This window comes from Nomascus leucogenys, chromosome 22a (genome assembly GCF_006542625.1).
Source record: "Nomascus leucogenys isolate Asia chromosome 22a, Asia_NLE_v1, whole genome shotgun sequence".
Classification (NCBI taxonomy): Eukaryota; Metazoa; Chordata; class Mammalia; order Primates; family Hylobatidae; genus Nomascus; species Nomascus leucogenys.
In genome coordinates, this window is record NC_044402.1 from 1,859,769 (window position 1) to 1,881,995 (window position 22,227).

General features: G+C 64.7%; 1 protein-coding gene across 1 annotated transcript in view; it reads right to left on the minus strand.

Annotated features, from left to right (window-relative positions):
* ASPG (asparaginase) overlaps positions 1-22,227 on the minus strand; it is a 28,071-nt gene that overhangs the window by 12 nt on the left and 5,832 nt on the right. Inside the window, exons 2-16 of the mRNA XM_030803189.1 lie at positions 20,052-20,160; positions 19,183-19,294; positions 16,955-17,080; positions 14,595-14,678; positions 13,641-13,767; positions 9,009-9,121; positions 8,198-8,380; positions 7,949-8,062; positions 7,235-7,357; positions 5,802-5,897; positions 5,351-5,514; positions 3,325-3,411; positions 1,077-1,176; positions 695-775; positions 1-172 (exon numbers count right to left, since the gene is read on the minus strand). The exon at positions 1-172 is cut by the window's left edge and continues 12 nt beyond it. Of these exons, the coding sequence (XP_030659049.1) occupies positions 152-172; positions 695-775; positions 1,077-1,176; positions 3,325-3,411; positions 5,351-5,514; positions 5,802-5,897; positions 7,235-7,357; positions 7,949-8,062; positions 8,198-8,380; positions 9,009-9,121; positions 13,641-13,767; positions 14,595-14,678; positions 16,955-17,080; positions 19,183-19,294; positions 20,052-20,160 (1,640 nt within the window). The 3' untranslated portion in view covers positions 1-151. The remainder of the gene's footprint in view (positions 173-694; positions 776-1,076; positions 1,177-3,324; positions 3,412-5,350; positions 5,515-5,801; positions 5,898-7,234; positions 7,358-7,948; positions 8,063-8,197; positions 8,381-9,008; positions 9,122-13,640; positions 13,768-14,594; positions 14,679-16,954; positions 17,081-19,182; positions 19,295-20,051; positions 20,161-22,227) is intronic.

A 22,227-nucleotide genomic window follows, 5' to 3' on the forward strand; every position in this document is an offset into this window, starting at 1 on the left:
AGACTTTATTGCCATTCTGCCCAACAAAGGCCTTCAGGCTTTGCATGAGAGCAGGCTGGGAGGCAGCCCCAGGGGTGGGGTCATGCCTGAGACCCCTCCAGCAGGTCACGGGAGGAAGGAATGGCTTATACTGCAGCAGGATGGCTTCAGGTTAGACACCAGGCAGCACTTCCTGAAAACATGAGGGCTTCTGAGAAGAATACCCAGGTAGTGTGTGAAGGCAGGGCAGAGAGACAAGCCCAGGCACCCTGTCTGTGCGGCACAGCCCAAGAGCCTGAGCAAACCCAGCTTGAGACTATGGGAGGGCCACACAACCGAGTGGGAATGGGGGTGTCAGCTGGGAACTGGCCTGGGAGACAAGCGGAAGTGCCCAGCCCAGGGGGTCCCGGTGGGGCAGGTCGAAGGGGCAGGGGCGGGTAAGGGGATGCTGAGCCCTGGCTGGGCCCTCAGTGTTCAAGTCTGGTCAGTTCCTTCAGGAAGCCCTCCCTGACTGCTCCTTTCTCCTTCTCCTTACCTCTAAACTGTGTTCCACCCTGGACATCCCCAGGAGGGGCTCTGCAGACCCTAAACTGGCTGGGACCCATCTCAGCCTCCTCCGGCTCCGTCCCCCTTGGTTACGCCACCCCAGCCAGGATCCAGCCCTGCACTAGAAGCTCATTGGGGGGTGTCAGCCCCGCCTGGGGTGGGGACTTACTGGGCATGGGGCCTGGGCACCAACCGTACCCTCCAGGCTCTGCAGAAAGGCCACCACTGCCAGGTTCCCGGCTGCCTCTGCCTATGGGGAAGCAGTGGGGAGGGGCTGCCTTGGGGCCACTGACTAGCAGCCTGGCCCAAGGACCCCCATCCCCAGGATGGCCTCCCCTGTCCCCAGCCCACACACACAGGGCCCCAGCGGCTCCTCCACTCTCATCACCCCCACCGCTCAGAGCCCCGGGAAGGGTCTTGCATGGGGAGGGCCGGGCATTTGGGGGAGGGGCAGAGCGGGGAGGGGCAGAGCAGTGAGCTGGTGAATTGTCCAGGTGTCCTTCCTGGAGGTGGCAGCCTTTGGAGAGGGTGCAGGGGGGGGGGGCACTCACGACGTGCAGGGCACTGTGCCCGTCATAGCCCGGCTGCCTCAGGTCAGCCCCTGCCTGCCACCACACCTGCAGGCCTTCGAGGTCGGCCCTGTATGCCAGCCTGGGGGTGGGGACAGAGGAGGAGTTGTTGGGGCCTGCTGGGCACCTGTCCATCTGCCCACCTGCCTGTCCCCCAGATGGCCTGGACGCTCTTACAAAGCCAGCCCCAAACAGCTGACCCAGCAGCGACCTGGTCCTGGGGCAGGAGTCGCTGGGGGCCATCGGGCAGCCTGGAGCCTGGTTTCACCCAGTGGGTGGGACTGCGACTCAAGTCAAGGGTACACATGCACAAACATACATGAACACACATGCACACACAGCAGCATACACACCAGCATACATGCACACACACAGGAGCACACACACACAAGCATATGTGCACACACACATGAGCACATGCGCCTTTGCACACACATATGCACGCCCACCTGCTGAGCAGCCCACGCCAGTTTCGTGTTTCACAACACCGCTCTTCCCGGGGCAGAGTCCGCAAAGGTGGAAAGAAAGTTTGAGGCAGCCCAGTGGTTCAGAGAGGGGGACACAGGAGGCACCCCGGGATAATGGTTGGCCCTGGACCCCTGCAGACTGCATGGGGTGTCCTGGCTGGGACAGGGGTCTGGGCCCACCTGCCCTGGAGTGGGGAGCACCTGCCAGGCCCTCGCCAGCTCCTCCTCACCCTGCCACCCTCCTGGGAAGCACTCACTCCCCACCTGGGGAGGCCAGGTGCAGGCCAGGTGGGGACCCGGCAGGGAAGGCCCCACCCATGGTGTGCAGGGGCTGGGGGAAGTGGCCTGGTGAGGGAGGGGCTGCCCCCTCCTCCAAGGGCCCTCAGGGACCCTGCGCCTACCCAGGAAACAGCAGTGGCACTGGGTAATCTCTGCGGCGAATCTGCTGGATGGCCTCACTGGCCCCTCCTGGACCTGCCCCAAGAAGCCAAGCCCCACACACACACTGGCCCCTAGGAAGGCCTGGCCGAGGGGCTCAAGTCCAGCCAGCAGCTCGGGCTGGCCAGGCCCACTTCCAAGCAGAGTCCTGGACCAGGGTTCTGGTCCCAGCTCCCACAGGACCTGACTATACTGCCTCAGTTTCCCCATCTGTCAATAGAGCCAACAAGGCCTGTCTGGAGTGCAAATCTGGACCAAGTCACCCCAGAAGTACCTTCAAAAGCAAGACCAGAGGGTGTGGGCCGGTCCCAGAGGAGGAGCCAGAGCTGCTAGTCCTCCTCCTGCTGGGCAGGCGCCTCCACCCACTCCCCTCCCAGCCAGTGAGCCGAGCCCCCGGCATCACCCACTCCCCAAGCCTGGGACTCTGGACTTACAGGGACACAGACTGCGCCACTCACAGCACCCCCATCCCAGCCACCACCTGCACCCGGCCCAGGTCTCCTGCCTCCGACTCTCCCTTTTGGGTCCCTCGGAGTCGTCCTGGCCTCGGGCAGCCCAGGCTGGGCACAGGAGGCAGCGCCAAGTCACCAGGCACAAGGCATGGGGTGGGGGGCAGCGATTCTGGCTGCGGCGGACAGAGTAGGATCCCCGCATCCCTGGACCACCTCCACCCACAACCAACACCCTCACCGAAGGCCCCCCAGCGCCTCAGTCTCCCCAACAATAACGTGATGTCAGAAGGACTGAGCCTGCCTCGGTGGTCACCCGGGCAGCGTGGGATAGGAAGGCACACTGGCCACTGGTGCCATGCGGCCAGCAGGTGGAGGCGGGGCCTAGGTCAGTTTATCCCAGGACAGGAACCACGCTGGGGAGAACAGAGCTCACGAGACCTGTTGCCGGCCAGGGGCTTCAGCTCCCCTGTGCCCCACCTGCCCCAACCTCCCCAAATGCAGCCCCAGCCAATCCCCAGCCCACACCCCGGCCCCTCTCACACCCAACCAATTCCCTTACCCCTCCTCAAGCCCACCACACACACCCGCATGCACGCACACACACGCATACACACATGCACACACTTGCGCACACACACACCCTTGCTGGACTGTTCACTCAGCTGAGAACAACTCCTTCCCCTGCCCCACGACATGGTCCAGGGTAGACAGCTCTTCCCATCAGCCAGGCTGGTGCACGCTGAGGTCAGCGGGCCTCGCCTCTGAAAGCCCCCACACCCTGACTCACTTGTCCCTCCCAGCAGGTCTGGCTTCCCTTCCCCAAGCTGTGTCCCCCCACATCCCTGGAAGAGCAGGTGCTCTAGCTGCGCTCACCTGCACAGCTCCGTCCCTGCTTCCTCCAGCTCCTGGGTGGACAGGGAGGCCCCGGCTTCCCGCAGCAACCCAATGACACCCGGATGCCTGTGTGAGAAGGAGTATGCTGACCTTCTGCCCTGGCCAGCCCAGCCCTGCTACACCTCACTCAGGAGCCAGCAGGGCTCATGTCCTGTGCACAGGGACAGGGACCTGCCTGCCCAAGACCCCACGGCCCTAGCCTCAGACAAGGGCCCATGCCCCCATCCTCTGCCTAGGCCCATGCAACATCATCCCGGGACCCCACCACCTCCATTCATCCAGAACGTCTTCTTAGGGCAGCTGAGGTCTGCAAGGGGTGGGGGTCAGCTCTGCGGCAGCCCCGCACCCAGCACCCAGGGGAGGGCATTGGTTGGTGCTAGCAGAATAGCTCCTCCCAGGGCAGTCTCCCCGACCCATCCCAAGGGGACAGCCCATTCCAGAGGACAACCTTACATGAGCTGACCGTCCCCACTGCACACCCAAACACTGATCACACCCTGTGGTGACCTCCTCAGCCAGGCGCAGGGGACACTGAATCAATCCGGCCGACCGCCCTTGGGGTGGAGTGGGGGCGGGGCACCCGGACAATGCAGTCTGTGGGGGTGGGGTCGGGGCTCTAGCAAGGCCTTGGAGCAGAGGCACGAAGGCCGGAGGCCACACAGCCCACTGCATGGGGTGACCTAACAATTGTGCCATAATCGCTGGCCGTGCCCCCACCCCTGCAAAGCACCACAAATCCCCCCGTCACGCCATTTAGGGACCCTGGGAATAGGTATGAGGCAGTGGCCTCCCCACACCCCACTCGGGCATAGCAGGGCCAGGCAGGCGGCCTCAGGGAGCCTGGTGGTGGAGCGAGGCTGGGAGACCGGTTGAGGGGGTGCTGTGAGCCTGGTCCCGTGAGTCAGGAGGGGACGAGGGGGCGGGACTGTGTGAGCTCATCTCCGCGCCACCCACCCACACCCGAGGACGCCCAGTCTAGAATCTCCAGTCTGGATCACCCCAGCCCTGCTTGGGGGGCCCCTCACAGCCCCGCCCCCTCCTGTCCACCACCCTGTTTTCTCCTGTGCTTTTGAGCTCCCTGTCAATGCTCACAGGAGCCTGGAAAGAACCTTCTACCCCAGTCACCCACTTCACAAAGGGCGCCACACCTCACCCCAGGGCTCACCGCTGGGGAGGGGGACCCACAACTGAACACATCAGGGTCACATGACCCCAGGCTCAGACACCCCGGCCTTCTCTCCATGGGACTCCTGAGCACTCCCTCCTGGAAAAGAACCCAGGGTCCTGCAGGCCAAGTCCTCCCACCCGCACGGAGAAATCCCCAGGAGCCCTGGGATCTCTGAGCAGCCACATGGGGCTGGGCAGCGGCACCGGCACACAGGTCCTCCGCCTTCCCAAGCCCGGGGCTGCTGGGCGTCCAGGGGCAATAAAGAGTAGGAAAGGGAGACAGGACGCAGATCCCACCAGTGCTGGCCCCGCCCCCAAGCAAGGGCACAGGCACACACTCCGTCTCTGCTGCTGCTCTGGACTTTGGGAAGAGACACCAGCCAGGGCTTGCTGGGTGGGGCAGGGTACCCCCACACACAAGGGCTGGGCCTGTACTCCAGGGCCCGAGTTGCCTGTCGCAGCCCCAGATCTGCTGCCGTGTAGCCTGCTTTTTATTGACCGCATCTGGCTGCTGGGCCAGGACCTTCTGCCCCACCTCCACCCCAGTCCCCCATACCCACAGGTGCACAGAGATGACTCGGGAACACCTGATCCTCTCTGGAGCACCGGGTCCTCTCTGGAGCACCGAGTCCTCCCAGCTTTGTCCATAACATTTTTGTTTTCTAGGAACTCTGGGCCGGGGTCTTACTGGGCCCCGGGCTGCGGGGGCAGCCTTTAGGAAGCAGGTGTCCTCCACCTCTCCCAGCCCAGCCCCGGGAAGCTCTATGAGCGCAGAAGCCCACAGCCTCTCTGTGCCCACCTGTCCAAGGCAGCTCTGTGCAGCCCCTAGCCCCATTACCTGCCCCGCACGGCCAGCAGCAGCGGGCTGAAGCCGTCCGTGTCCCGGGTGTTCACGTCCACACCTCTCTGCAGCAGCATGGTGACTGCCTCCGCGTGGCCTCCCCGGACGGCCGCGTGCAGTGGGGTTTGGCCGTTAAAGTCCACCAGGCCCAGCTCACTGTCCTGGAGTGACACAAGGACATGCGACCCCTGAGGGAGGCCCAGGCGGGGCCAGGTAGGCCATGGGGAGGGTGGGGTCCCTCTGAGGATAGGGCCCAGCACAGCCCCTGCACCCACCCTCAAAGCTTCAGTGAGACCCCACAAGCTGGCAGGACAGTCCTGCTGCCCAGTCTGGCTGACGAGGGCTTAGTGTGGTCAGTGGGTGGACGAAAAGCCGTCCTGCCTACAGGGTTCAGAGCCCCCGGGCCAGGCGTGGCTGGGGCTGGGCCCCCGGGGTGGGAGAGGCTCACCAGCTCCACAAGCGCCTGCAGCGCCTCCAGGTCACCGGCGTGGGCGGCAGCACAGGCCAGGCTGGGCATCAGGGCATTCCGCAGGGCATCTGCCTCCTGGGTGGGGAAGGCGGCACCCTGGGACCCACACCTCCCTTTGGCATCTGGCGGAACTGGCAGTCCCTGGAGCTGTGTGACCCCTGCCAGCCCCCACACAAGGGCCCGCAGATCCCAGGGCGTGGGTGAGAAGGAACCTGAGCTGCCATGTCGGAAGGCCTGGGGTTGAGCCTCACTACCCCACCCCACCCAGGCCCACCTAGGACCCCTTCCCCTGGAGCTAAGGCCAGGCCACAAGACCACCATCCAGCCCTGTCCCCAACGGGTGTGTAGCCAGTGCCTGCTACCCACCCTCCAAGACACCCCCATCTGCTCCCACCGCTGTCGGGACACCTTTCCTTCCTCACCCGCATAAGGAAAGCGTGGGAAGTGGAGCCAGTCCCTTCCCCTGGAAGGAAGGCCCTGTTCCCATGGCTGCACCTTCCTGGAAGAGCCACCTGCCCCCAGCACCTGGCATCCAGCAGCTCCCCAAGACGCCAAAAGGCCGGGGAGAGGCCCCACAGGCGCCACCATACCCAGCGGGCACAACATGGCCTGGTGACAAGGCTGCTGCCTCTGGCCTGCCTCCCTACAGCATTCAGGCCCCATGCAGCCCCAATAACAGTCCATGCCAGTCCTTTCCATCTGCCCATCACCCGCCCCAGCAAGTGGCAGTTGCAGCACATGGCTCACAAGACAGGTCCATCCCTGTAGGGGGGAGACTGAGGCACTGAGGCTGGGGTAGGACCCCAGGCAGTGGGGAGCAAGGCTGTCTGGCCTGGCAGGCCCCATGTCAGGCCTGGATGCTTGGCCCAGCAGCCAACGGGGCATGTTGCGGGATCCAGGGAGGCCTCATCCCCCTGCAGACCCCAGGCCTTGAAAGCCCCCCTTCCTAGGTCTAGGCACCCCAGTTGTGCAGGGGACTTGCTCAAAGGCTGGCCCTCACCTCCAGGTTCAGGTGGGGGCCTGGAACCCCTGGTGCTCAGAGCCTGGGAGAGCCCAGAGCAAGCAGCACCCCCACTCACCCCCACCCTTCTTCTGGACAGCCAGCTCCCGAGGCAGCCCCGCCCTAAGGCAGCGCCGCCAGTCAGAAGTCAGTGGCCTGCTGAGCCCCGGCCCCCAGCCTCCCTGCTGTGTGCCCACCGCCTGGCCTTTCCTGCCTCCTGCCCTGTGGACCCTGCAAACCCTCCTTGCTGCAGACCCCAAACCCTCCTCCTGGGCCCCAGAACCCGGGTGTGCCTAACTGTTTGGGCTGGAGTGATGGCTACAGGGGCTCATGCCTGCCTGGCGCATCCCAGGGTGACCAAGAGGGTGCACAGCCCCCAGCTGCCACTCAGGCCCGTGTCCCACGCCATTACCTGGCTGCCGCTCAGACTGAGAAGCCAGGAGACCCCACGGCCCGGCGTGTTGCCCTGCAGTGAGGGCCGGTGCTCTTCCACCGAGGGCGGTGTCATCTCCCCCCGAAGGTCCTTGGTCAGCAGCTGGGGGAGAGAACAGAGGCGAAGTGGCTCTGCCAGGGCTGGATGGGCAGCCCAGGACAGCCTGGAGGGTCGGGCTACCCGGGCACAGGCAGAGGTTGCCCTCGGCCTGAGCCTCGGCCATGTGTGCTTCATCCCTCGGGCCAGAGTGGGCCGGGTCCCCTCGCAAGGCCAGCCCCACTCCCCGGCCCTACCAGCTCAGGGTCTCCAGGGGCCCCAAAGCCTCTGCCCAGCCCCAGGGTCTGGCAGCCCAAGGGTCTGGGGCCAGCTGTGTCTGAACCCCACCCTCCAAGAAGAGTGGAGAGCAGGAGAGGACTTCCTGGCGACAGTTAGGGGAGCCTCGGGTCTCCATGCAGGCTGAGAAGGCGCAAGGACAGGCGGAGCCTGGGCTGGGGGTCCGGCGAGGGCTGTGGGGAGCCTGGGCCCAGAGCTGCCCTTCCCCACTATAGGGAGCCACACCCCTCCCCTTCCCAAACAGGACACACCCTGGGCCGGCCCCCAGGCTCTTCCAGCATCGCCCCAGACATGCCCCTGGGAGCCAACTGGCATGCTTGTGCACACCGAGGGTTGCCCACAACCCGACAGCGCCCGCACCTGCTTCCTGTCATCCAGGCTCAGCCCTGGCTGGCCCAGCACATACGACAGCTTGGCCAGGGCAGCCTCCGATGTCATGTCGAAGCCTGGGATGACGCCGGCTCCCGCCATGGCCTGTGAGGAGGGGGCGTGTGGGCAGGAAGGGCGACTCACCACAGCCCCCAGCCCGTGAGGGGTGGGTCAGAGCCCACCTCTGCCAGGCCCTCAGGCTGTCCCCTTCCCCGCTAGGCCCTGATCTCCCGACACTACCATGCCAGCTGCATAGGCTGTGGTCACAGCCCCCTGGAGGCAGTGGGTACAGTTGACGATGACCAGGCCGCGCTCGGTCGCCACCCGCAGCTCCTGCAGCAGGTCGGGCTTGGTGGGTCCGTTCCCTGAACCGAAGGTCTCCATGACCATGCCCTTGAGGGGAGGCTGCAAGAAGGCCCGAACCTGTGGGGCAGTGGGGTGGGGGCTGGATGGTGAGGGTATCTGCCCTCAGCACCACTGAGACTTGCCCCATGCCCTCCCAAGGAGAGGGACCCCAAGCCAGGGGCAGCTGGTGCCTGCTCTGCTCCTAGGACGGTGGGGCTCCTGGCAGGCGTGCATGGCTGCTGGCACCTGGAGGGGGCTGCTCCCCCCACATTCTCCCAAAGAGTCGCCCTGTCTGGAGGGACGAAGGCTTTGTGTGGCAGAACGCCGTGGAAACACTTCAGAGAGGTGGGAGAGGAGCCAAGAAGACCATCAGAGGCCCCAGCGCAAACACCCTTGTCCAGCACAGCAGGGGCGGCTCCCAGCCAGCTGGAATCTGCGGGAGGACGCTGCCTCTAGAAAAGCATGGAGGACCCCGTTCTGGCTGTGAGCCGCGCCCCAACCCTGCCCACTCCCCGAGAGGCTGGAAAGCGCCACGACCGAGGACAGGGGACGGGGCCTGGGGCTGGTGGGGCCACACTGCAGACATCTCAGGTCCACGAGGGGTCTGCACTGGCTGGTGAGGGCCCCAGGGAGCCTGAGGGCCGTGGGAGCTGCAGAGGGCTGGGGCTCGGGGCTGCAGGGACAGGGTGACCGGGGCTGTCCCTACCAGGGCAGCAGGGATCCCAGGGTAGAGGCGCAGCAGGCCCACGTCCTGCTCCATGCTGCTGTGCACCACCAGCCCAGCCTTCCCGTCGACCTTCCGCACCAGCTCCCTGTTGACTGAGGACAGGGAAGGGCCTGTGTGGTGCCTTCAGGCCTCCCGCCAGCCGAGACCCCAGCCCAGTGCCTGGCCCTCTGCACAGGCCACCTCCTCCCTTGTTTTCAGAGCCCTGAGCCTTCGAGGCTCAGCCCCCTTGCCATGCCTCCTCTCCCACAGGCAAATCCTCCCAGGCTTCAGTGCAGTACGGCCTGTGATGGGCTCCGCAGCGTGCACAGGGCTGCGGGAGGAGGCACTCGTTGGCCAGCGAGAGACCGATGGCCGAGCAATGGGCAATACAGTCTCAAGGGTGAAGCCCAGGGAATCTCCACTGGCCAGGCGAGGGGGCAGGAGGGTCCTGCAGACATGGAGGCCCGGCTGTGTATTGCAGGCTGCATGGGGGCGTCGGGCGAGCACAGAGGTGAGGAGGGCAGGCGTGCCCAGCTGGGGAGCCACCAGCAGTCACTGCACTGGGTCACAGGTGTGGGGCAGCATCGTCGAACCAGCCAGCCTCCTCTGCCCCTTGCCGGGTACCCACTGTGCCCACTGCCCACCGAGTCAGTGGTTGAATGAGTGAACAAATGGACTTTCGGACCCCTCACCTCTGGGGAGAGAAGGCCTCCATCCAGTTCACCCCAAAATCCTAATGTGCGCCCATCACCCCCTCCCCACACCCAGGGTGGGTGATGGTGGAGGCGCAGGCTCCAGGTGAAGTGGGGAGGGATGGACATTTGGGGTCAGTGCCCCGTCCATGCAGAGGGGCTCCCCAGAGGACAAGCCTGTCCTCGAGCTGAAGGCTGCCACTCTGGCAGCACTCAAGCCCCCAGGGTTCTGCTGACCTTCCCGCTCCACTGTGGGTGGGGATGGGAGGCTGATGCTGCAGGCCCAGCCCCCAAACCCTCAGACGCCAGCGCCAAGGATGGGGTCCATTCCCTCTGCCCCTCTCCACACTCATGGCAGCCTCCAGCAGAGCAGGGCTGGATACCAGGGACTCCCACCGCACTGTGCAGTGTCAGAGCCTGCCCAGGGCAGTAAACACCCTGGAGGCTGGAGAGCCCAGCCCAGGGAAACCAAGGCCCAGGGGTGGGGAAGGGCCTGGGCGCCTGGAGAGCCTGGCATGGTGCTGGGACAGGAACCGGGGCAGGAGGACCCCCACACGGGGCTCTTCCTCCTGCCCACAGGGAGATGTCACCCACGTGTCTCCAGCTGCTTCCGCCAGAGCAGCTTGCATGCAATAAAAAGGACTTTCCTGGCATGGTGGAGCTGAAGCGGGGAGATGTGGGGTGCTGCGGATGACGGGGGGGAGCGGAGCCCCGGCAGTGAGTCCTCCACCCCCACCAGAGCCCACAGCATCAGTCAGCCCCACACGATGGCAGCGTGAGATGCCCTTTAACTGAGGGCGTGTGTCTCAGCTGGACAAGTAGATAAGGTGTCAGCACAGGGAAGGAGGGGGCACCGCTGCCACCAGCAAAGAGTTATGGCTGAGAGGGGACTACACAGAGACAAAGAGGGTCCACGCCCACCCCGCACTGACCTCCCGCCTCCCGAGAGTCTGTGGAGGCCACCCCTGGGATCCCAGTCCTTCCTGCCCGGGCCTGCTGGAGGCCAGGGGAATCGTGACCCCACGCCCGGGGGCAGAGAGGAGCTGGTGGCTCCATGGCCAGGCGAGGCCTGCTGGCTCAGCCCCTTACCCCCAAGAGGGGCTATGGCCCTGTTTTACAGATACAGGAGCTTAGCACAAGAGCCGAAGGGTGTAGTCTGCGGCCTCAAAGCTGGATGCAGCACAGCTGGGGCGGCTGGGACATGTCTGGGAGGGAGGTGGCTTCTCCCAGTGCACAGAGGAGGGCTCTGGGGCTCTGCGTTGGGGTGACCCAGTGTAAGGACCCACGGCTGGTGAGTGACAGGCCTGGCCTGACCCCACAGCCATGTCCCCTTCTCCACCCTCCTCTGCTCCAAGGGCCCTAGCAGAGTGGGCCAGGGCTAGGGTTCCGCACAGAAGGGTAAGGGTGCAGGATTTGCCTGGGGGTGACAGTGTGGTCTCCTGAGACACATGGAATGGACAGGGCCAGCAGGGCCTCCTCCAGCCTCCCACACACACCCCCACCCCTTGGCGCCGAGCCGACTGTGGACAGGAGCACCAAGCCCGCCCATGACTCCCGGACCAGCCCAGCCGCCGACTTCCCAGACAGTAGGTAAAAAGCCCAGGACAAGCCCTCAACAGGGTGCTGGCGGCTGGCATCCCGGCCCAGGCTGGCATTGCTACCCCCAGCTGGCTCAGAGAGGCTGAGGGTGCACACTGCCAACCCGTGGCCCTCCCCAGGGGCCCCAGCAGCCACGCCCTGGGCAAGGCCTGAGGTTTCTCAACACCAGGTGCCAGAACCGGCCCGGCAGCCTGGCATCAGGTTCCCACACCCACACGCACGTGGGAAACACTCAGGGGTGGGGGGCTGGGGCCAGGGCAGTCTCCCGCCCAGACCAGCCTTAGTGCTGCGCCCAGGAGCTGCTCCGTGGCCCTGGGCCTGAGGCCAGTGTGTCTTGAGCCTCGTGGCCTGCCCGGGCTTAGCACCCGGTGCTGGCGGAGTCCCTGGAATCCGGGGCACGATCCTCTGTGCACTGCCGGGGCGGGGTCCACCCACCAGCAGAAGCTCCACTCCTGAGCCCCAGATGAGGTGTGAATCAGGCCCCATGGGGGAGCCGGGCCTGCAGGGCACCGCCCACACCTCTTGCTGCTCCCTCTCCCTGGGCTGGAGGGGCCAAGTGCCAGCATCCAGCACGGGCAAGCAAGCCAGTACCCTACCAGCACCAGCTCACAAGCCACCTCCTCCAAGAAGCCTTGCGGGCAGCTCTGGCCCTCGGTGAGCAAGTGGACCCCTGCTCAAGCCCCTGAGAGCCGGTGTGCTGCACACATGGTAGACACACTGATGTGTTCTGGGCCTCACACTCCCTAGAAGGTGCTCGAGGGAGCAGCAGGAAGAAGGGACAGGGTGTGAGCCCAGGACAGGAAACAGCGTGCAGGCTTGAGTCGGTGCCTCCCTGTGGGAGCCTGCCTCTCTCTGCCTCCGTTTCTCACCTGTAGAACCAGGCAGTTTCCTCTGTCCTGTCCTGCTGAGGGGCCCTGGGGCAACAAGCAAGTCAGCCACTGAGCCCAGGCTCCCACACGCATGCCTTGTCTTGAGAGCCAAAGATGCCGGGGGCTTTTGGAATCATCTGCCTCCACCCGTTTCTGCAGATGGCCCTACAGCCAGACATGCTCAGAGCCCCTCCTGTCCCCCAGCTTCTGGTGGATGCTCCAGGAAGGCCCCTGCCCTGCCAGACCCTTCCCAGGGCCCCCTCATGCCAGGCCCTGGAGCTTCCAGGGTCCTTGCCTGTGTCTGGGAAATCTCCCGGGAAGCTGCGCCCTAGCAGCCCATAGCCCAACCCTTTCTCCAGGAGGGTCTGCTCCTCCTTCAAATGGGGGAGTGGGGAGCCTCTGCTGCACTGGGAGATTCCCTAGGAAGTGCCTCCTCAGGCGTCCAGTGACCTTGTGGGCTTGACCCACCAGCCCGCCATGGCCCAGGCCTGGACAGAAGCCCAGTGTGGGTGAGGGGGCGCCTCCACCCCACCCCCCCAGACAGGAACAGCTGCTTTGGTCCTGGGCAGGCAACCCCACCCAGCCCCAGGCGAGGTGTCAAATGCCCCCCAAGGAAGGCCAGTGCTGCCAAGCCCTGGAGCCTCCCCCAGGCTGGACCCCACCTCCGTCAGTCAGGATGAGACACACGGCAGGTTTGGGGCTGCCTCGAAACAGCAGGGGGCCAGGGCAGGCAGGATGCATCTCGCAGGAGGGAGGAGACGCTCCTGCCGCCTCAGGGAGGGGTGCTGGGGTGGGCCTGGAGCAGGCAGGGGCCAGGTAGAGTCCAGGAAGCAGGGGCTCCCCCAGCAGCACACCCCAGACAGAGAGACGGTAGGCCAGGGAGTGACTTCCGGGCAGGCCATTGGAGTGGCCCTGCGTCTCAGGTGAAGTCTGGCAGGGCACCGGTCTCTGAGAACAAGCTCCAAGGCTGCTCCTACAGCCAGGGCCGGGGGCGGGCTGGGTGCCCCGCATGGGGAAGCCTCAGGACACAGGACCACTCGAGTCAGCCCCACAAGGATGGCTGGGCTGCCCGCCAGAACCAGAGGACAGAAAAGACTCCCTGAAACTCCTGGGGACGAGGCCGCGGCGCACAGACGTGCAGCAGAGCCAGGTGGCCACTGAGGACCTCCTAGGCCTGGGGCCAGGGGTTGGGCAGGATACACGAGGGCCAGATGTCCCAAACCTCTCTTCCAGGCCTCCCACCTCTGAGCCTGCAGGGACCTGCGGAGGCCCCCACCTCTGTGGCCACGCAACAGCCCTGTCCACGCAGCCCTGGCTTCTCCACAGCCCAGGGCAGAACCAAGCCAGGGCAAGTCAGAACCAAGCACGGTGCTCTCAAATTCTGCCGAGTCCCAGCCATGAGCTCCCTGCAGCAGCCCCTCGCCCAGCACCAGCACTGGGCAGGCACCTGGCCCTGCTCTGGTGGGGCTTACTTGTGATGTCAGCACCCACTGTGGCCAGAGGCGGCAGGTTCGGGGAGCAGAAGGCCGCGAACCTCCGAGCGTCCACCTTGGTCGTCCGGTTGCCCCGAAACAGCTGATTCTGGAAGAAGAGGCAGACCTGCGAGAAGGGAGCGACAGAGTTCAGAGCAGCGGCCACACTGTCCCCAACCCCTCCGCCCTCTAGCTTCCTCCCTGCCATTAATGGGGTGCCCAGACCCAGGGGTAGGCGGGATTGTAACCCCACCCACCGCAGGCAGAGACCCTCCTGGGTGCAGGTACTGCCCCTCTCGGGCCCTTTCCTGCCCTGCCACCTACCCCCGGGCTAAGCGGAGCCTGCAGGGGCCTGGGGACCCCAGGGCCTCAGGCGTGCAGGTGGCTGGGTGGCAAGAGGGTACTGTACTTCCTTCCCTTCCCACTTGCCCACTGCCCCCACCCCTGCTTCTTAGAGAGCCCTGGGAACTCATCCCAAAGATGCAGCAAGCACAGCTGATGCTGGAGACCCCTGCCACAGTGAACGGGAGTCCCTGAGGCCCCTGCTCGGGACCCAGTGTCCGGGCTGTAGTCAAGCTGCTCAAGAGCCTTGGGTAAAGCCCCTGCCCAGGGTGGGGGAGGTCTTTGCCCACATCTCCCTGGGACACCACATGAAACGGGGAAAGACATGGAGGTGGGAAAGTGACACCCTTCAAAGCCCTGCTGGCTGCAACCTATTTTTATAGAAACTTCCATACATATCTCTAATGTAAAACTTCCATACATATCTCTGATGTAAAACTTCCATACGTATCTCTAACGTAAATATCCACAACATAAGATCTAGAAGGCAGTGCACCCAGCTATTGGCAGTGGCGTCTGGGGAGGGGGCCGGGGGTACTTTGTTTCCTGGCTGCTCTCCGGGCTCCCGCCCCCACCCCACCTGCCCCGCCTCCACGTGCGCCAGGCAGGTACCTCTGGGATCACATACTGGCCGGCCATGAGCAATGCCCCCAGCAGGTTCTCACGGCCATCGCTCCACAGGATATGGATGGGCACCTGGGGGAGAGGCCACAGAGGAGCTGAGGCCTGGGAAGCCCAGAAGCCTGGGATGTCTGGCTCATCTCTCCACGTAAACCCAGGCCCAGCCCAGGAGCCCCAGGTGGGGTGTGGGAAAGAGAAGGACAGGCAGGCTTGGACTGCAGCGGGCAGCCTGGAGATGGGGGCCTTGGGGGAACAGGGCACTCAGAGGAGCTGGGCAGTAAGTCCGTCTCCAAGGCCGCCAACAACAGCTGTCCCTGCGGACCATGCCAGCCTGCACCCAGGGCCTCAACCCACCCACCAACAGCTGTCGCTGCAGACCATGCCAGCCTGCACCCAGGGCCTCAACCCACCCACCAGCTCCAAGAGCCCAGTGCTGGCAGGTCCAAGAGCCCAGTGCTGGCAGCAGGGGCCAGCCAGTCCCCATACTGGAGAACGCATCACAGGCCTCCCACCGCAGCCACCCTGCCCAGCTCCCTCGCTACCCCAGCAGAACTGTGGGCTGGAGGGAGGGTGGTGGGGGTGAGGGGTGGGTGGGCTGTGACAGAAAGGAACTGCTTCGGGATGCCAGGCTCAGTTCAGCCCCTCCTGCAGCTGCCCGTGTGTAGCATGGGCGACTGTGCCCTGCGGTTGACTGAGCAGCGCGTCCCAGGAGGGCGCAGGTGGCCGTGCGGAGGCCAGGGTCTTCAGGAGGAGGCAGCCGGGATGTGGTCAGTGCAGAGCCTCTGGAGGGAGAGAGCCCTGGCAGGGGTGGCAGTCCTGGGCCCTGGGTCCTCCCTGGCTCAGCCCTCACGTGGTACGTGGCTGTGGGTGAGCCCCTGGCCCATAAGCCTCAGTTTCCGCACAGGTATAACAGGGATAAGGGTGTCCCGGCACAGGCCAACATCAGAGCGAGGAAAACACGCATGTGAACGTTCCTGGGGCCTGCAGTGCTCATAACTGTGCCCTCAATCCCCTAGAGAGGCCCACAGGACATTCCGCTCCCACAGGGCTCGGGAAGGTCTGGGAAGAGGAGAACCAGCTGGAGCCCTGTCCCTCCTTCTCGAGTTCTGGGGCAGGAGGCGCTGCTCCACCACCAACAGGTGTGTGCGGTGGGCCCTGGGGAGACCCTGGAGGGACAAGGGAGACAGCACTGGGCAAGCAAGGTGGGGTGGCTAAGCCGCCTCCCCAGCAAGCTCAGAGGGACACAGGTACCAGTTTCCCATACCAGACCTTAGCCTCGGCCGTGGGAAAGGGTCCCAAGGGGCTCAGGTGCCCATTGCCACCCGCAGGCAACAGGGACCCTAGTCAGCTTCTAGCCGACCTCCCCTGCCACCTCCCCTCAAATCCAGTTTTCCAGAACGCTCTACTGGCCTTGGCTTATGGGATTGGTGCTGGGTTAGGGTGAGAGAGGCAGGAAAATCGTGTGCCAGGGCCCCCAGGATGGCATCGCCTAGACCCACAGTGGGCGGAGCAAAGAGAGGAACAAAGGCAGGGACGCAGCCGGGCCTCCCGGTGCTGCTCTGTGCACGGCCACCCTGCTGCGCCAGATGGAGAGGAGGGCAGCAGCCGCGAGGAAGCATCAGGAGGAGAGGAAGGGATGCCTGGCACCCCCAGGGCCAAGGTGGGCCTGGCTCTGGATGCTCCAGGGCCTCACAGCTCCCGGGGCCACCAGCAGGAGATGACCCCCGCCTCCCACGGGGCAGGTGGTGCAGGAGATGACCCCCCTCCCGCTGGGCAGGTGGTGCAGGAGATGACCCCCGCCTCCCGCTGGGCAGGTGGTGCAGGAGATGACCCCCGCCTCCCGTGGGGCAGGTGGTGCAGGAGATGACCCCCCCTCCCGTGGGGCAGGTGGTGCTGGAGATGACCCCCCTCCCGCTGGGCAGGTGGTGCTGGAGATGACCCCCCTCACGCTGGGCAGGTGGTGCAGGAGATGACCCCCCCCTCCCATGGGGCAGGTGGTGCTGGAGATGACCCCCCTCCCGCTGGGCAGGTGGTGCAGGAGATGACCCCCGCCTCCCGTGGGGCAGGTGGTGCAGGAGATGACCCCCCTCCCGTGGGGCAGGTGGTGCTGGAGATGACCCCCCTCCCGCTGGGCAGGTGGTGCTGGAGATGACCCCCCTCCCGCTGGGCAGGTGGCACCCGGGCAGGACCTGAGCATTCTCGAGCCCCAGCACGGGCCCTGCAGCAGCCACCTCAGGAGCTGCTGGGCTGAGCAGGAAGCCCGGGGTCCCGCAGCAGCCGCCCACAGCGCTGACTTGCCCTGTGGCCTCAGGAAGCCCCTATTCCTAGGATCCTCGGGCCCCTGGGGTTACCTGGGCCCCCGTGAGGATGACGGTCTTCTGCAGGTTCTCCAGCATGAAGGACAGCATCGAGGCAGCAAAGGCCATGGTGTCAGTGCCGTGGATGACCACAAAGCCGTGGTACTGCTCGTAGTGCCTCTGCAGGAGGCGCATGCTCAGGCAGGCCAGCCCCTCAGTGAGCAGGTGTGGGGGAGGGTGCAGCATGGGGGAGAGGGTCCAGATGCAGAGGGGAGGACTCAGGAGGCGCCCGTGGGACCCTGGCCTGGAAGTCCCTCTCTGGAAGATTAGCCCCTGGTGTGGAGTCCTGGGACTCCCACGCTCTCCCTGCCCCGAGGCTTCCATGCCACTCAGGTGCACCCACCACGCTGAGGCTCCCCTCAGAGCACTAGAGAATGAGTCCCTCCGAGGGGCCTCTGCACACTCCCCAAGGGCGGGAAAGCGCCTCTCCATGGCAGCAGGGGGCTGTGGTGGTGCATGAGCCTCGAAGCCCAGACCGCAGGTCAGGCAAGAACGCAACGGTGGGCACAAGGACCCCTGCAGGGTCAAGGCACAGCCATGGCCGGGAGCCGGCAGGTGATCCTGGAGGTTGCCTGGATCTGGACCTGGGTGGCCGGGGCAGGACACTGAAGGACAGCAGTGAAGCTGGCCATGCAGGGACGTCCTCCGGCCACCACCCCCTGGAGGGTGGCTGGCCCAGGCTGCGGCTGCCAGGGCACTGTTCCGAGAGCCCAGGGCCCCTTACTAAGCCTGGGCCTGCCCGGTGGGCCATTAAAAGACCCAGCCCTGTATGCCTGGGAACTGCAGAGGAGCGGAGGCCAAGGAGGGGAAGGGCGCCCTCTGCTGGCCACTCGCGGCAAGACGGCAGGCTGGGCCACCTGAGCTGAGAAGGCCTTGGTGAGGCTGTCCAGAGCTGGTCCCTGCAGCAAAGACCGCAGGGCACCTTCGTGGGCCTCAAAAAGCAGTCAGACCTTGCCCGGTGAGGGCTGCCGGCCACAGATGGAGGGTCCTGTCCTGGGTGGTGCTGCCTGCCACCCCGCTGCTGAGAAGGGGAAGCCTAGATGTTCCCACTCAGGGGAGCACGGGGTTTGTAAGGGAAGCAGGTGAGAATTGGGACTGGAGGGGGCAGGAGGCCTCCTACCAGGGGAGGCAGCTCAGGTAACAGGGGAGCGTGTTGTGAAGGGGGAGAATGGAGAAGAAAAGCTGATGGGGCGGGGGGTGGTTCTGCCTGCAGGGTGAACACACAGCTCGCTGTAAACCACAGCAGTCTTCGAGAGGTGCTGTGGTCCTAAATCCACTAAGACTCCAACTGGGCGGGGGACGGACAGAGGGCAGTGAGCAGGTTACCAGCCATGCACAAGGAGCTTGTTGGCCCTCGAGGTAGCATCACACACCACGCCCCAGATACTAACTGGCACAGGCTAAGACAGCTGTTCCCGCTGTGTCCTCATCTGGGAAGCCGACTTGGCCCTATACGCCCACACCCAGCTTGCATGGGGGAGAGGAACTCAGAGCCTTGCCCACAGCTCTGACATGTGGACCCTGCCCTTTCCTGAAGCTGCCATCCCCAGATGCTCCCAGGCCCCAGGCTGGGCAGGCCGACTCCACGCCAGACCCTGCAGCTCCTCACCTGTCCCAGAGTGTTTCTGCCGGCCACTGCCCATCCACCAGCCCCGCCCATACCCACAGCCCCGCCCATATCCACAGCCCCGCCCATACCCACAGCCCCGCCCACACTCATAGCCCCACCCACACAACATAGCCCCACCCACACCCTACAGCCCCACTCACAACACAGCCCCACCCACAAAACACACCCCTGTCCACACAACACAGCCCAGCCCACACCCACAGCCCCACCCACACTCCACAGCCCCGCCCACACTACAAGCCCCGCCCACACTCCCCATTCCCACCCATGCTCCCTAGCCCCACTCGCACCCAACAGCCCTCCCCACTCTCCACAGCCCCACCCACACACCACAGCCCCACCCACACACCACAGCCCCACCCAGACACCACAGCCCCACCCACACACCACAGCCCCACCCAGACACCACAGCCCCACCCACACACCACAGCCCCACCCACTCTCCACAGCCCCACCCACTCTCCACAGCCCCACCCAGACACCACAGCCCCACCCAGACACCACAGCCCCACCCACACACCACAGCCCCACCCACACACCACAGCCCCACCCACACACCACAGCCCCACCCAGCATTCCCCAGCCCCACTACCTCGATGGTCTGGGCAACGCGAACCCACTCAGCAATGGTCATGTCACTGGAGTCGAAGAGGGGCTGGCACTCCAGCACGGTGTAGAGGATCCTCTGGTTGTGGCTGGCGGGGCTGCGGGACAGAAACAGCAGGAGGCGGAACAGCAGGCTCTCGCTCTGCACCTCCTCCTGCTCTAAATGCCCTGACCAGCTAGGTTCCCCTCTGGCAGAGCTGGGGCCCCTATGCCAAGGGCTCCGTACATAGCAAGTTCTCAGCATCCCAGGGACAGCGCCCAGCCCCCCTTCCACCTGGAGGCCCCCCCAGAGGCAAGGATGTGGGTCAGGATGGGCCACTCCCAGCAGTCTTCTTCCCACACCAGCTTGAAGAGGGGGGCTGGGACCAGCCCATGCCCAGGCAGGAGAGGATGCTTACAGGAGGCTCGCCTGCACCTGCAGCGGCTGTGGCGGTCAGCCACCACGAGGGCAACTCCCGGCTCACCCCCAGCTGTGGGGGACATCAGGGAGCTGGGCCCAGAGCTGAGAAATGGAAGGATCTCTATGCTGGGGGCAAGGCCACCTGGGCCAGCCGGCTCCTGATACACAGGGTCCCTAGATGGGGCACCCTCATCACACTTGCCGAACCAGCCTGGCTGGGGGTGTGGGAGGAGGGTGGGGAGGGAAGGTGGGACCAGGCACGGGGGCACCCTCAGAAGCTCAGGCTCTGGTGGAAGGCGGCTGCTGGTCAGTCCTAAAGCCTTGTAAGCTGAGGGGATGTTAGAGACAGGGGTGAGCAAATGGCTCACGTGGGCCTGGCCAGCAGTGCCCAGCCTCAGGATCAGTGGCCCCCTGCAGCCATGCCCTGCCCGGGACTGGGAGGAGCCCACACTCACGGCAGCACCAGGGTGTCCTCAGAGAGGCCGCGGGTTCGGGCGTGCTCCTCGTCATGAAACATGGGCAGTGTCCTCAGGATGGCAGCCAGGCCTGTCCCGGGCACGAGCACTGCAGGCAGAGTCCAGGTGGATGCTGGGGTCAGGGGCTGGCAGCCATGGCCGCCTCCTCCCTCACTGAGGGGCAGGACCAGAGCTGGTGGGATGGGGCTCCGATCTTATGACAGTCAGAGGCTGGGAAGAAGGGCTATGGCTGCCCCTGGGACCCCTCAGAGGGCAGGCCGCTGACCCGCGTTTGGAAGCCATGGCTTCCTGCCTTGGAGCCCATGGTGATTCCTCATTTCGCACCTGAACGGCCCCCAGGAGCTCTGCCCAGGTCTCCCGCTGCTCCACCCAGGCCCTGCCCCTGCTCCCACCCCCTTCTCCAAATGCTTAGTCCACACTCCCCATCAAGGCCTTTGCCTCACTGTGGATGTGCTGTGGGCTCTGCCTGGAAGTCCTGCCTCATCCCCACTTCTCACCCAGTAGGTGCCTCAAGGCCCAGATTGGGGCACCACCCCCAGGAAGCCCTCCCAGATGCCCAGGCTGTAGTGCTATTCCCACATTCTCCCTCACTGGCCCTCGAGCTCCCAAAGGGCATGGACTGTGTGACTCCCTCAGGGTCCAGCCCAGGTCCCCTTCCCCAGCTCCCCGACCCGAAGGGCCTAGCACACAGCAAGTGCACAGATGGGTTGGCCCCACCCCCAGCAGCTCTGCCACCTTCCTGTAGCCTCTGCATCTCAGTTCTATCCCTTAAATAGAGACCTGGCCACACCACTCATTCCCTGGGGCCAGCTGCTCAGTATAAAGCCCTGACCTCTCAGCCACCCCTCCAGGGCCTCCAGCCAGCCCCAAAGCTCCCTCCTGGCCCTCCCTTCCCTCCCCCAGCAGCAATGCCCCATCCTATCCTGCAGATCCCGGCCATGGTCACCTGCTTTCCCCCCCTGCCCTCTGCAGCCATACCCATCTCCTATCACTGGTTCACAAATTAACCCCAAACTTGGCGAGTTAAAGCAGCCCCCTCTGATATCCCCCCAGCCGCACCCCTCCCTGCCATCACCCTCCACTGCTGGGCTCAGCCTGGTCTCCATATCTCTGTCTGTTAAGTCACCGGCCCCAGGACACCAGCCCCTTGGCCCCGTGGTTTATGGCACCTGTGATCCTCCTCTGGCCTTACACAAAGACCCGTGGAGCCCCGGGGGACATTTGCCAGAGGACTGGACGATGCAGGTCAGCTGAGGTGCAGCCACTGACAAAATCACCCCACGAGTAGGGCTCAGCCAGCAGATGGGGGAGGCGGAGCCCACACGTTTGTCTGCCCGTCTGCCCTCCGAGGCACCCAGAGCACAGCCAGGACACGGGCTGCCTGAACAAAGGTCTGGACTCACCAGCCTTGTGAACCCCAAGGACCCAACCTCAGACCCTGGGCATCTGGGGGGCTCAGGGTCCACCCCACACAGGTGTCCAAGTGTCCCCGTCTCATGTGCGGTGGGTTGAAAAAGCATCCTAGAAGATGTCCACATCCCAGGGCCAGGCACGGTGGCTCAGGCCTGGAATCCCAGCACTTTGGGTGGCCAAGGTGGCAGATTGCTTGAGGTCTGGAATTCAAGACCAGCCTGGCCAACCTGGTGAAACCCCATCTTTACGAAAAACACAAAAATTAACTGGGCATGATGGCCGGTGCCTGTAATCTCAGCTACTTGGGAGGTTGAGGCGGGAGAATCACTTGAATCTGGCAGGCAGAGGTTGCAGTGAGCCAAGATCGCACCACTGCACTCCAGCCTGGGTGATAGAATGAGACTCTGTCTCAAAAAATTAAATAAATACATAAAAATAAAAAAAATGTTCACATCCCAATCCCCGGTACCTGTGGGTGTCACTTCATATGGAAGTGTCTTTACGGATGTGATATTAGGGGTCATGGGGCAGGAGGTGGCCCTGGACAATCCAGGCGGGCCCTAAACACCCTCTCGTGTTTCCTCACAGGTGGGAGGCCACAGGGCATGGGGAGGGGAAGGCCATATGACGACAGGGCAGAGCGGCCCTTGGAGATGCTGGCCTGGATGACTGGAGTGATGCAGCCACAAGCCAAGGATTGCGGCAGCCACCAGACAGGGGAGGTGGCAGGGGCGGCTCCTCC